General features: G+C 48.9%; 2 protein-coding genes across 2 annotated transcripts in view; both read left to right on the forward strand.

Moving 5' to 3' along the window:
- Positions 1-5,971, forward strand: part of EFCAB5 (EF-hand calcium binding domain 5) — a 66,029-nt gene extending 60,058 nt beyond the window's left edge. The window contains exons 19-22 of the mRNA XM_087922933.1: positions 942-1,195; positions 1,816-2,048; positions 2,870-2,966; positions 5,639-5,971. Of these exons, the coding sequence (XP_087779059.1) occupies positions 942-1,195; positions 1,816-2,048; positions 2,870-2,966; positions 5,639-5,886 (832 nt within the window). The 3' untranslated portion in view covers positions 5,887-5,971. The remainder of the gene's footprint in view (positions 1-941; positions 1,196-1,815; positions 2,049-2,869; positions 2,967-5,638) is intronic.
- A 3,209-nt stretch (positions 5,972-9,180) lies between these two features.
- Positions 9,181-14,370, forward strand: part of NSRP1 (nuclear speckle splicing regulatory protein 1) — a 47,667-nt gene continuing 42,477 nt past the window's right edge. The window contains exons 1-2 of the mRNA XM_087924522.1: positions 9,181-9,303; positions 10,610-10,691. Of these exons, the coding sequence (XP_087780648.1) occupies positions 9,284-9,303; positions 10,610-10,691 (102 nt within the window). The 5' untranslated portion in view covers positions 9,181-9,283. The remainder of the gene's footprint in view (positions 9,304-10,609; positions 10,692-14,370) is intronic.

Consider the following 14,370-nt stretch of genomic DNA (forward strand, 5'->3'; position numbering starts at 1 on the left):
GCACCAAGGACCCCACTGTTCTCCTCCTCCTCCTCCTCCTCCTCCTCCTCCTCCTCCTCCTCCTCCTCCTCCTCCCCTCCTCCTCCTCCTCCTCCTCCTCCTCCTCCTCCTCTCAGAAAACCACACTCTTCCTTCTAGCACTGATGATGTTACCTAGTTGGGTCATGAAACGTCTGTAAGAAAGCAAGGTGAGAACATCTAGGAGCCCCCAGCCCTCCTCCCCTTCTCTTCCTCCTCCTCCTCCTCCTCCTCCTCCTCCTCCCTCCTCCTCCTCCTCCTCCCCTTCTCTTCCCCTCCACAAATCCCCTCCCTTCTAGCCCCGATGCTGTTACTGTCAACTCATAAAACATTCCTATGCCTGCTTTCAAGTTGCCATAAATGGGTGGGTGGGGAAATCTGAAAGAGGAGTATGGCAGTAAAACCAGAAGTACATTCCAACGCTTATCTTACAAAGATTGTAGCCTAGGCTACCGGATCTTCCGCCCCCGAAAATCCTTAATTGGAGAACGTGATTGATGACACCCTGCGGTGAAGCTGATTGATGACACACCCAGGGCGGTGGGGGGATGAGGAAAATAGGGCCATAGGTGACTGTGAATTACATATGCCAGAGTTGGCTTCATTTTTTTGAAGCTCGGCTCAAGGCTCACGATTTAATTCGGGCAATCTCCGGAACCCTGACAGTGGGCAGCAAAGACAACAGCGGGTGGGCGGGGAGGAAGATTCACTTCCCAACTGTGTGACTAGCTGAACAATTCCAGGGATTCACTTAACAACCGTGGTAAAGTGGGACAAAACTCAACAAGAGTCTCGCTTAGCACCAGAAACGTTGGGCCCATTAAGTCGAGGACTCACCTGTGGCAATGGGGAGTTTGTCGGAAGTCGAGGACCGCCTGCGGTTGAGTCGACGTAACCCCCCCTTGTGTGGCCTTGTGTTTCAGAGATTACCTGTTCAAGAGCATAGACTGTGCTCTGGTGGTGACTCAACACCTCTACGGGGAGCAGCGCATGGCGGTGCCTCTGCGGAGCACAACTGGGGAAGCGATCCTGGTGCTGGACTTCAACCTTGGACCCAAGCAACAGCTCTCGCCTTGCGCGCACAAGGACCTGCAGAAGATGCTGAAGATGGCGCAAGCCGCCACCCACGAGATCCTGAAAGAGGATTCCGGAGATCTGGAACCCTATTACGTCTTGGGTATGGGGGCACAACTGAGCGGAGGACAACCCCCACCAGATTTAGCGGTCCTGGAAATCTGAGTCTTGGCCACCGGAGGTTCTGGGTGCGCCAACACTGGAGGTTTTTGAGAAGAGGCTGGACAGCCGTTTGTGGAATGGTGTGTAGGGTCTCCTGCCTGAACAGGGGGTTGGACTAGATGACCTTCAAGGTCCCTTCCGACTGGGTTATTCCCCTTCCTTCCTTCTTTCCCTATCTATGGAGGTTTTTAAGAAGAGTTTTTAAGCGGGAAACCCTACACCATTTTAGGCAAATGGTTGTACAATCTCTTCTGAAAAGCTTCCAGGGTTTGAGCATTTTCACAACTTCCGGAGACAAGTTGTTTCACTGATTAAAGCATGCAGGCTGGGGGATTCTGGGAGTGGAAGCCCACCCCTCTTAAAGCAGGCTGTCTGGGGGATTCTGGGAGTGGAAGCCCTCCCCTCTTAAAGCAGGCTGGCTGGGGGATTCTGGGAGTGGAAGCCCACCCCTCTTAAAGCAGGTTGGCTGGGGAGTTCTGGGAGTGGAAATCCACCCATTTCAAAGGTCTTCATTTGAAGCCTCAGAACAGCCTTCTTTAAAATCCCGGTTTATTGTTGCAGAGGCCGAATATGTCGGGGACTGGCGGCGCGGAGGTGTCCTCTTCTACCGCTTCATGCTGCAGGACCTGCAAAACTGCATCTGGAACCTGGACCCCTGGACCTCCTTTGGCGATATCCGATCCTTGGAGAAACCTCCAGCCCTCGTCCACATCATCTTGAAATGCGTGGTGCTTATTTTGTACCCACAGTGGGCCGGCACTGAAGCGGTGGAGAATTGGAGAACCTGCATACAGGTGAGAAACATACTTCCAGGGAATGAGGAACCAAAAAAGGATGACGTTGGGAAACAGCCAGCCAGGCTGGAAAGAAGAGTCAAGCGGGAACCTAGCTTGGAATCTTTGCGTAGTCGCAAAAGATGTAATTTTCCCCCTGAGGGACGCGGCGGCTCAGTGGCTAAGATGCTGAGCTTGTCGATCGGAAAGGTCGGCAGGTCGGCGGTTCGAATCCCCAGCGCCACGTCACAGAGGGAGCTCCCGTTCCTTTTCCCAGCTTCCGCCAAACTAGCAGTTCGAAAGCATGGAAAAAAAAAATGCAAGTAGAAAAATAGGGACCACCTCGGTGGGAAGGGAACAGCGTTTAGTCATGCTGGCCACACGACCACGGAGACGCCTTCGGACACCGCTGGCTCTTCGGCTTTGAAACGGAGATGAGCACCACCCGTGAGAGCTGGGAACGACCAGCACACAGGTGTGAGGAAACCTTTACGTAACTTTCCCCCAGATCTATGAGGCCTCATCCGGTCCTTCCCAGGAAAAGGCGAACCCTCTGGGTCAATTCCAGTAGAGTCACCAAGCCTCCAAATTATGGCCACATAATTCACACGATCGCAAGTTTGGATGCTGCCCACGGTCGTTAAGTATGAAAAACGGCCCTAGGTCACCTTTTTTTTCAGTGCCGGGTTACTAAACGAGCTCTTGTAAGTCGAGGACCACCTGTACTCCTCGTTGCAATTTTACTTGTAGGGGGAGAGTGATTGCCACGACCAACGCTCCCATTTTGCAGGTCTCTGGGCTTTGATCCTGATGACCCTGGTTTGCGTTCTTGTTTTACACAGAAACTTGACGGAGAACTGATTGAAAACATTTGCTACTTTGACCCCACGGCTTCTTATGTAGAGGTCCGGCCGGAGGTTCTGTACAGCTGCCTGCGAGGTAAGAGTAAGCAACCCGATGTGGGAGGCAGGGGAATGGTAAGGGTCTCCTCCCTTAAAGGGGTCCCTTTGGTGGGACCAAAAGGAAGAGCCTTCTCCAGGGTGGCTCCCACCCTGTGGACAGGAGTGGGCTGCTACCGGTTCGCACTGGTTCGGAAGAACCGGGTGTCAATTTTACATCTGGTTCACCGAACCGGTAATTGTAATGACTGGCTGGCCCCACTCACCACACCCCTCCCAGGAGTCCCATTTGACCCATGTCAAGGCTCCGACAATCCACCCCATTCAAACCGTAAGTCTCTAGCCGCATCTCTCAGAGTAAAAAAAAAAATGATTTATTAGGAGTGACCATGACGGCGTTACCTGGGTGCAGCCAACTCTCTAAGTCCCATCATTCATTTCACCTTTGACCCCGGTCTTCCCCCACACCCCGTGGATGTATATTCTCCAATGGGACACACCTCTAGCCAAGAGTCACCAATCCTCCACTCCGGTAATAATCTTGCGTGCCAACAGCTTCGGCTGCCTAGCAATTATCTGAAGCATTTAGGGAATGCACTGCTTCCCCACCCCGCACACTCCCTTTCTGCTGGCAACTAAAAAGGCCAAAGGAGTATTTTTTTTTAGTTGACACCAAGAGGGAAGAGCCTTCTCCATGGTGGCTCCCAACCTGTGGACCAAGGTGGGCTGCGACCAAGTTGCACCGGTTTGGGAGAACCGGATGTTAAAATGTCCAACTGGTAATTGCAATGACAGGGTCCGCATGAGACCCCAGAAGGCCAGAAAGGGTCCAAAATGAGCCTCTGGAGCCCCGGGGAGGGTGAAAACACGCCCCCCCTCCACCATGGTGCAGGCGGCCGGCTAGGCCACGCCCACCATGGCCACGCCCAGCCAGCAACCAGGCAAAGAACTGGTTGCTAAAACTTTTGAGAAGCCCACCTCCGCCTGTGAAACATCACCCCTGCAGTATGAGGTTGGCCCCCATTTTGACATCCTTTTGAAGAATAACAGGACCGAAAAAAGGAGTTGGAAGGGGCCCCTGAAGGTCTTCTAGTCCAGCAGCCCTCAAATTCGCCAGCTGTCAGTCCCGTGATCCCTGGACCACAACCGTTGTAAATACAGGCCCGGTTGCCAAGCGCCCAGCTTTGGATCACGTGTCCATGGGAACAACCTACCATGGTCCTAACTGCGAGACGTTAAAGTCGTTAAGTCCCGGTTTTTTTTACCGCCGCAGTAACTTCCCTTGCAGAATTTTTAATTAGCCTGTCCAAATATAAAATGCAGACAACCCTCGACTTTACGACCGAAAATGGACCTCCCCCCACGAAATTTCTGTCGTTAAGCAAAACATTTGTGAAATGAATTTCACTCCATTTTGCAACCTTTCATGAACCACTGCAGTTGTTAACGTCACATGGTCACTTCACATGTTAACTTCACATGGTCATTAAGCGAGCCTGGCTTCTCCCTTGACTTTGCTTGGCCGGAAGTCGCAAAAGCGGATCCCATGACACCCCCAGGACACTGCAACTGTCGTAAACATGAGTCGGTTGCCAAGCATCCGCATTTTGATCTCGCAACCGCGACGGTCATTAAGTGTGAAAAAAACTAAGTCCTAAGTCCCTTTTTTCAGGGCCATTGTAACTGTGAACATTCGCTAAACTAATCGTTGCAAGTCGAGGACCACCTGTACAAAGACAAGTATTGGGGTCTATCACCTCATAAAACATTTCTAGGGTCTTTTTAGAGAGGCCAACAGAAAGGGAAGGAGGAGCAATGCAGCAGGTTGCAAACTGAAACTGCATTCCATAAATGTTTTCAAAGATAGTAACTAGGTGACCGAAATTTCTGCCGTGCAAACATCTAACTGGAGAACCTGATTGATGTCTCTGGGCTATGGGGGTGTCCCTTTGGAGAATATGAATTATGATGCACCCAGGGGGTGCAGGGGGAAAAACCAGGGTCAAGGGTGACAGTGAATGATGTGTCTCAGAGTCAGCTGCACCCAGGCAGTGCCGACTTGTTTACTCCCAATAAATCCTTTGGAAGTTTTGGAAGTTTGGCTCGAGACTCGTGATTTAAATGGGGGTAACTGTCGGAATCCTGACTGTGTACGTGTTTTTTGTGTGTGTGTGAACTCATAAAACATTTCTATGCCTGTTTTAGAGTTGCCATGAACAGGGGTGGGGGAAAGAAATTTGAAGGAGCAGTGCAGAGGTTTAAAACCGAAAGCGCATTCCATTCTCATCTTGCAAAGATTGTAACTAAGTTAGACCGGAATTTCTGCCCTTGAAAATTCCTAATTGGAGAACATGATGGATGACTCTGGGCTACGGACGTGTCCCATTGGAGGATATGAATTAGGATATACCTAGAGGGGTGGCAGTGGGGGAAACCAGGGTCAAGGGTGACAGTGTATAATAATGTGCCTCAGAGTCGGCTACACCCAGGCAGTGCCGGACCGTTTAACTCCCAATAAATCCTTTGGAAGTTTTGGAAGTTTGGCTCGAGACTCACAATTTAAGTGGGGGTCACTGCCGGGATCGTGACAGAGGTGAAAAGGAGCAAGAGGAGGAGGAGGAGGAGGGGATGAGGAGAAAGAAAAACGGCTGTAAGTCGAGGACCGCCTGTCGAAGCTAATCTGGCATGTGTCTTGTTTTCGAAACCAACCAGGTGCACGCCGGAAAGCGGTCTGGAGGTTCGGCTCGGCTCCGCTAGAGTACCTCTACAACTGGGTCCACGTCTGCCTGTCTTTGATCAAAATGGCCAAGAAGCTTCAACACCACGACAGTCTGGCCGACTCGGGTTCAGCCCTTTTAACGCCCACGCTTTCTCAGTCCATCCGGTCGTCTCAGATTTCGGCCCTTCGGTCCATCTCTTTTTGCTACTCGCTTAATGCAGGCTGGGCCCCGACTTTGTAGCGTTTGCTAAAGGTGCAGCGCCCGGTTTCCCAGGCGGGAGTTCTAGTTCTTGCCTGTAACCAGCCGGGATCTTGCAACCCACAAAGTTCAGAGTTCAAAGAGGGGAGGGGGTGTTTCACAAATTTTTGCAAATAAGCGCCTTGTTTCCCAGGCGGGAGTTATAGTTCTTGCTTGTAATTACGTTTCAATGCGGGGGAGAGAGGATTGGGGTACAAAGCAGGAAGTTCAAAACCAGCCGGGTTCTTGCAACCCACAGAGTTCAGAGTTAAAAGGTGGGACTTCACCATTTGATTTGCAAATAAGCGCCTTATTTCCCAGGCGGGAGTTCTAGTATTAGCCTGTAATTCCGAAACGTTTCAATATGGGAAGAGAGAGAATTGGGGTACAAAGCAGGGAGGTTCAATACCAGTCGGGTTCTTGCAACCCAGAGAGTTAAAAGGGGGGCTTCACACAAGATTTGCAAATAAGCGCCATATTTCCCAGGCGGGAGTTATAGTTCTCGCTTGTAATTCCAAAATGTTTCAATAGGGGACGACAGAGAGAGAGAGAATTGGAGGACAAAAGAGGGAAGTTCAAAACTAGCCAGGTTCTTGCAACCCACAAATTTCAGAGTTAAAATGGGGGGAGAGGGCTTCACAAAAGATTTGCAAACAAGCGCCTTATTTCCCAGGCGGGAGTTATAGTTCTCGCTTGTAATTCCGAAACGTTTCAATATGGGAAGAGAGAGAATTGGGGTACAAAGCAGGGAGGTTCAATACCAGTCGGGTTCTTGCAACCCAGAGAGTTAAAAGGGGGGCTTCACACAAGATTTGCAAACAAGCGCCTTATTTCCCAGATGGGAGTTATAGTTCTCGACTGTAATTCTGAAAAGTTTTGATAGGGGGTGACACACAGAGAGAGAGAGAGAATTGGGGTACAAAACAAGGAAGATCAAAACCAGCCAGGTTCTTGCAACCCGCAAAGTTTAAAGGGTGTGGGCTTACAAAAGATTTGCACCCCGTAGCATCTTTGGAGAAATCATTCCAACAGAATAAAGATGGGGAAAACGGGGTGCATTTCCCTTCCTCCCCGACTCTTTCGCTGCCTCTGAATGAGTTTTCCCATGGGCCGGTTTGCTGAAGATGCCAACAACGTTCCTACTTATCTTCGGAAATATCGTTTTTAATAAAATTTAGGGGGAAATTAAAATATTTTCTTCTTTCTTTCTTTCTTTTTTTTTTTGTCTCCTCCTTGTGACAAAACACGTCGTGTCTTATCTGGCCAGCGTTTTGCACCTGGAGATTACAAGCTGATTTCGAGGCTTTGCCGATAAAATACGCGGCGGCGTTATTACAACTGGCAAATGCTTTTGATTATCGGCCGTGTCGAGAGCTGGCTTGGGGTGGGTGGGTGTTTAATATCGGGAAGACGGAGGGGAGAGAGAGAGAGAGACATGATAATCCTGGAAATAAGTTTTGCGGTCTTTTATTTATTTTCCTCACACAGAGGAAACTTTTGTCGGCTTGGGTGGATGGGTGTGGCGTGCGATTGATGCTCAGCAGCCCTAAACCAACATTTCATTTCTGTGAAAATGAAAAGTTTGCTAATATATAAAGTCGTACGGCCACAATTACTATATGTTGCTAAGTGAGTTTTGCCTCCCATTTGACGACCGGTCTTGGCACATCTGTGGAGTGAATCCCCATGGTTCTTAAATCAGTCACTCGGTTGTTTCGGTGAGAAAAAAGCTGGCTTTGCCCGTCGAATTTTACCAGGTTGGAAGGGCGCCGCAGTGGATCACCCGAATAGAGTAGTATAACGGTCACTAAATGAAATGGTCGTAAGTCGAGGACCCCCTGTACTCCCGACCTTCTGATACAGCGGGCTGCAAGAGCAGATGGTTTTCTAACAGGGTTAGTAAACCCAAATTGTTTCAGCTAATTTTGAAAAGCATGGTTTCAACTTGGTTTGATGCGTGGCTGGCTGGGGAATAGCAGATTCACAGAGGCTGGAAAGGACCTTGGAGGTCATCTAGTCCAACCCTCCCCAAGGCCCTACACCATTTCTGACCGATGGCAGTCCAGTCTCTCCTCAGAAGCCTCCGGCGATGAAGCTCCCACGACTTCTGTTCCACGGGTTGATGGTTTTTCACTGTCAGAAAGTTTCCCCTTATTTCCAGGTTGAATCTCTCCTGGATCAGTTTCCATCCATAAAGGATGGATAAATAATGGATGAATAAGATATATGGTGGGTAGAAAGATCGATAAGAGATAATGGATGGATAGAAGATAGAGAGATGATGGATGGATGCGTAGAAACATGAAATATCCTACGAAATGTTAAATAGGCAGAATATCTATCTGCCCGAAAAAGAGAAGTAGAAATTCACCTCAGAAGCAGAAACTCAGCCGCACCGCCGCCGCCACCTTTGCTAATGGGCCATTACTCTGGGCCTGGGCCAGCCTATTTTACATAACAAAGACCTACTCCAGGCAGAGCGACACTAGGAATTGGCCCAAGCTCTTTCGTTTGACGTCGTCATCCAGCAAGGCTCCACCAAGCCTGGACAGCCTACGTGGCCCCGTGGGAGCCCGAGAGCCGATCCGAACACAAGCTCAAATTCAAATCGCCAGAACAAGGGAGTATAAAACCAAGGCCGTCTCTGCACCTCGGCCCCTTTTTCCCCCTTCTTTCTTCACTCAAGGCAGGTGATCCTGTCCGCCATTAAGCCACCTTTCCAAGCAGTCGCCAGGGTCTTTCCAGGGTCTTTCTTCCCCCACGTGGAACCCAGGAGGATAATTCTTCCAACAGATAAATAATGGATAGATAGATAGATAGATAGATAGATAAAAAATGCAATGTCCTTGCTTCAAATTTCAAAGGGACATTTCGAAATAAAAATAAGTTTACTCTTTTGGCAGACATTGTTTTCCAAAAATAAAAATCATTTTAAATCAATTAAATTAACATTTTTAAAAAATGAACATTAATTAAAAAAATTTAAAAATGAAAATTAATTTACTTCATGAAATTAAAACCAATTTCAATTTGTTTTTTATTTTATTTTATTTTATATTTTATTTTATTTTATTTTTATTTTATTTATTTTTATTTTATTTATTTTATATTTTATTTTATATTTTGTTTATTTTATTTTATTTTAAATTTTAATTTGTTTAAATGGTTTGTGTTTTTGTGTGTGTGTGTGTGTGTGTGTGTGTGTGTGTGTGTGTGTGTGTGTGTGTGTGTGTGTGTCCAAATGCGCTTCCTGGGCATGCGCAGAGCTCCTCTCTTTCCCCCCCTCAGAAGATGCCGCGTGCAGAGCCAGAAGGAAGGCCGGGCGGGGCGGGGCGGGGCAGGGCCTGAAGGGCGGGGCCTCAGGATAAGGGGCGGAGCGTCGCGCAGGCCGGCCTCCAAGATGGCGGCGCCCGGAAAACAGTGAGTCTGGCCTTGTGTGGTCGGCGGCGGTCATGGGGGTGGGGTGTCCTCTGAGCATGGGCAGACGGCGGCCGCGGTGGGAGGGGGCTGCTGAGCTGGGAGAAAAGCCTGGGGGGGGTCGACCGCGAGACCGGGGGGGGGGAGTGTCTCAAGAAGCCCCCCCCGAATGACGTCATTCCGAGGGGGCTGCTGAGGTGGGGGGGGGAAATCCTCGTGGGGAGGTCGCGGCCTAGTCGACCGCGAGACCCGTGTAGAGTGTTAGGAGAGGCCCCCCGGATGACGTCATTCGGGGGGCTGGAGGGAGGCCCCTTGATGGCCCCCCTCCCCACTCCTGGGACAAACCCCCCATCCCGCACTCAGGCCTTTTAGTTGGGGAAGGGCCGGTTTCCATACTGGGGGTCTCCTGCCATTATATTCAAAGGTGCTGCTTCTTCATTGTGAATTAACTCCTCGTAGTAAGGTATTTGTATACCCGTCGCAAGATCACTCCATGTTTTTAAAAATCCAAAACACGCAATTGATGAAATAAAGTCAATTTTCCTGTAAGGTTAGTCAGTCCTTTACTTAAAACAGTTCGTTTAGTGACCGTTCAAAGTGTTCCTGCCTAAACTAGGGGTTTGGACTGGACTAGAGGACCTCCAAGGGTCCCTTCCAGCTCTGTTATTCTATTCTATTCTAAAGGTTACAACAGCACCCAAGCAAAGTGATTTATGATCATTTTTTGACACTCCTGGTCCCGTGATCAAAATCCAAACACTTGGCAACCGACTCGTATTTACGACGGTTGCAGTGTCCTGGGGTGGGTCACGCTGTCCCCTTTTGCAACCTTCCGGCAAGCAAAGGCAAGGAGAGGGGAAGCCAGATTCACTTAATCACCATGTGGTTAACTTAACAAAAAAGGGGTAAAACCCACTTAGTAAAAGTCTTGCTTAGGAACAGAAATATTGGGGCTCCACTGAGGTCGTAATTCGAGGACCACCTATATTTTTAGTACAGGTTAGTCCTTGACTTACAACAGTTCATTTAGTGATCATTCCAAGGTTACAACTGCCCTGAAAAAAAGTCACGACCGGTTACCACTTAACAACTCTGGCAGGAGAGGTCGTAAAATGGAGCAAAATTTGCTTGAACAACCGTGTCACTTAGGCAATGGAAATGTGGGGGTCAATTGTGGTCGTAACTTGAGGACTACCTGTACCTTGTTTTGTTCCTGGACAATAGATAGGATGTAAAAGTCTCAAATTAATTCAACCAGGGTGAATCCCGTAGCCATAAAACTTTGATTTTTTCCCCCCCCTCTGAACAGGTATGGACTTATTTTTCCTAAGAAAGTTCAGCAGAAAGGACTGGTCAAGCATGCTGCGTTTATGGACGACTCCGACGAAGAGGTCAGTGTGCGAAGCAGCTTTGGTCGGTGTGAGTGTGGTCTTGTGCTCTGCCTGCAAAGTGTGCCTTCCATAGGATTAGAGCAACAACCCTGACAGAATTAGTCCATCCTAGCTTTTGGGTCTCATATCTCAGTCCCAAAGCTTGCAGGGCAGGGGTGGGGAACCATGGGCCTTTTAGGACTGGTGGACTCCAACTCCCAGAATTCCTGAGCCATGGCTGGCTCAGGAATTCTGGGAGTTAATCCACCAGTCCCCAAGTTGGCTCAGGAATTCTGGTAGATAAAAGTAAGCTAAGCGTAGAAGGTGGAAGTTTAAGTTAGGTAATTTGATTTGCATTATTAATATTAACGGTGTGTTGAAATACACTGCTCGAAAAAATAAAGGGAACACAAAAATAAGACATCCTACATCTGAATGAATGAAATATTCTTATTTAATACTTCGGTCATTACATAGTTGAACGTGCTAACAGCAAAATCGCACAAAAATTATCAATGGAAATCAAATTGAGCAACCCATGGAGGTCTGGATTTGGAGTTATACTCAAAATTAAAATGGACAAAAACACTAGAGGCTGATCCAACTTTGATGTCATGTCCTTAAAACAAGTCAAAATGAGGCTCAGTCGTGTGTGTGGCCTCCACGTGCCTGTATGACCTCCCTACAACACCTGGGCATGCTCCTAATGAGGTGGCGGATGGTCTCCTGAGGGATCTCCTCCCACACCTGGACTAAAGCATCCCCCAACTCCTGGACAGTCTGGTACAATGTGGTGTTGATGAATGGAGCGAGACATGATGTCCCAGATGTGCTCAATTGGATTTAGGTCTGGGGAACGGGCGGGCCAGTCCATCGCATCAATGCCTTCGTCTTGCAGGAACTGCTGACACACTCCAGACACATGAGGTCTAGTACTGTCGTGCATTAGGAGGAACCCAGGGCCAACCGCACCAGCATGTGGTCTCACAAGGGGTCTGAGGATCTCATCTCCGTACCTAATGGCAGTCAGGCTACCTCTGGCGAGCACATGGGGGTGTGTGGGAACTATGATTCTTTGTTCTTTGTGTATGTGCTAGGACAACGGAGCCTTCTGGTAGTTGGCTGGAACATGAAGCAAGGAGCAAAGACAAATTATTGCCATTTCTTAACCAGAACTGTAACAAACTTAAACTCTGCAGCCTTGTATGCTTTATGCGAATGATCAGTGCATGTTGTGTGATGTAATGCGTTTGTGATAGGACATTAACAAAATTGCTACGTTAACAAAGATTGCATCTAATAAAAGAGGGTTTCGGAGTTCTCTCTGCGCTCTCATCCCAAGACAACTTTGCGAAGGGTCTTCTTTTCATGAGAGACCACCACAACTGGTGACCCCGGCGTGATCCACTCAAAAGAGATACGTCTTTGGCACACCCATTCTCGTCGTCTGGAATAGACTTGGTGCACCTCATCCGCTTGAATCGCTGGCGACAACGGATCCCTCGTGAGTATGGGTGGTAGATTCTCTAAGGAGCAGGCAGCTCACATTCAGGAAATCAGAGAATTGACCAAACTAAATTTTTTTACCTTTAAAAAGGGGGGCTCCCTTCGTGCCCCCCTCCCAAAAACCTCTATTGAGGAACTCCTAGAATACATTTGGCGACACTGCCCTTCTTATCCGGCTAAAGGCAGTATCAAAACTACAGTATGGAAGGAGATTGGAAAATACCTTCATGCAAGTCCTAGGGCCCCTTCGTCTATATTAATTGCTTGGAGGGTGGTTTTGAGTCTCTCTCCTCTCTAGAGCAACCCCTACTTGGCCCCCTTTCTGGACCCCCTCCCTATGTCAATCCTGCTGTACAACTCTTTCCCCCTGCTGTGGCGCCTGTGTCTCTTAAGCCGACTGCCCCCAGGCAAATGAGGTTGGTAAACCTCCTCCCCCTTCTCCTGACCCCCCTCACCCAATCCCTCTTCTTCTTCTCTTGCTTCCTCTTCTGTGCCTTCCTCTCCTGCCTTACCCCCTCCTATGGGCGCAGTTCATGCCGCCATCGCTGCAGGAGTTAGAACTGGTGAGTTAGATCACTCCGACTGCCCATCGGCGTTCCCGTTAGTTTATGCGCAGAACGCGCAGGGACAAAACTTCCTGCACTGGGAACCCATCCCTGTTAAATCAATCAAGGATATCAAACAAGCTGTACAAATGTATGGTATTCAGGCTCCATTTACGATGGGATTATTTAGAATGATGGCTAACGCCCATATAATGATCCCAGCTGATTGGCATAGCCTTTTTCATATGACTCTAACGGGGACTCAATTTGTTGTATGGCAATCGGAGTTTCTCCATCATTGTCGCCTATTGGCAGCTCAAAATCCGAATCTTACCGCAAATGAACTGGCAGGAGAGGGTGCCTTTGCTGCTCCTGCAGCTCAATATAATAGCCCTATTAATGCTCTTAACCTTTCTGCACAAGCCGCTCTGCTTGCTCTCTCTCGCTTGGATGATGACCCTCTGCACAATCTTTTGCAAAAATTCTACAAAATTCCAACGAACCCTATGCCAATTTTATTGAACGCCTCCAAACGGCCCTACAAAGGCAAATTACAAATGAGGCGGCTCGGCAGGAAATTCTTCTTAAATTGGCATACGAGAACGCTAACGCAGACTGCAAAACCTTGCTTACTCCCTTGATTAATTCTCCAGATGCCACTCTAGCCCAATTCCTACAAGCCTGCAGGATGGTGGGAACACACCAATGCACTTCCGAAATGATGGCTGCAGCTATCACCAGAGGTAATAAGCCATCTGGTAATTGTTACAATTGTGGGAAGCCTGGCCATTTTAAATCACAATGCCGAGCCCCCGGCGGGGGGGGGGCAGCAAAGCCCTCCGCCAGTAGAGATGTTCGACCAAAAACAGTCTGCCCAAAATGTAAGAAAGGCTATCATTGGGCTAATCAATGTCGATCAAAAACTGAACCCTCGGGAAACGAGTAGAGGGGCCGGCAGCTAGCCCCTCCCCCAAGGCTGCCCATATACCATCCACTGTGTATGAATTATCAGTGGCAGAAGATGTGCTCATATCCTTTCCCCATCTACCACTCTCTGTCGGCGCACAGCTTCCTCCTTCTGCCTCCTTCTCCTCCGATAAAACTGCTCTTATACAATCTCACCCTCGTGCCCTCCTCAAAGGAATCTCTGTGGTTCCCGGTCTGCTTTATCCTTCCTCAAAACTCTCAGCCATTAACCTTTCTGTGCTATCCACTCTTCCAACTAAGTTACAAAAGGGTGATGTCGTAGCAAAAATGATCCTGGTACCGCAACTTCCCTCTGATGTGCTTGCCCTCCTCACTAGATCTATCACCGAAACTAAGCCCACACTCTTGGCTTGAATCAAGGGTCGCCGCTTCACCGGTCTTCTGGACTCTGGTGCTGACGTCTCGGTGATACGCTCTGACGAGTGGCCTACAGACTGGGAAACAGAGACCTGCCCATCGGTCAGAGGTGTTGGAGGGATTCAAACGGCTCGCATCAGTAAGTTTTGGCTCCCTGTGACTTCTGAAAACCTCACAGGGACTGCACAAATAAAGCCCGCCATCCTCCCCCTTCACACGAATTTGTGGGGGAGGGACTTGCTCTCTCAATTTGGTGCTAAATTGCAGCTAGAGTGACTCACCCTTTTCCCCTTCGCTTGACCTTA

The sequence above is a fragment of the Pseudonaja textilis genome, chromosome 1, assembly GCF_049901715.1.
Source record: "Pseudonaja textilis isolate UNSWEBS1 chromosome 1, rPseTex1.2, whole genome shotgun sequence".
Taxonomy (NCBI): Eukaryota; Metazoa; Chordata; class Lepidosauria; order Squamata; family Elapidae; genus Pseudonaja; species Pseudonaja textilis.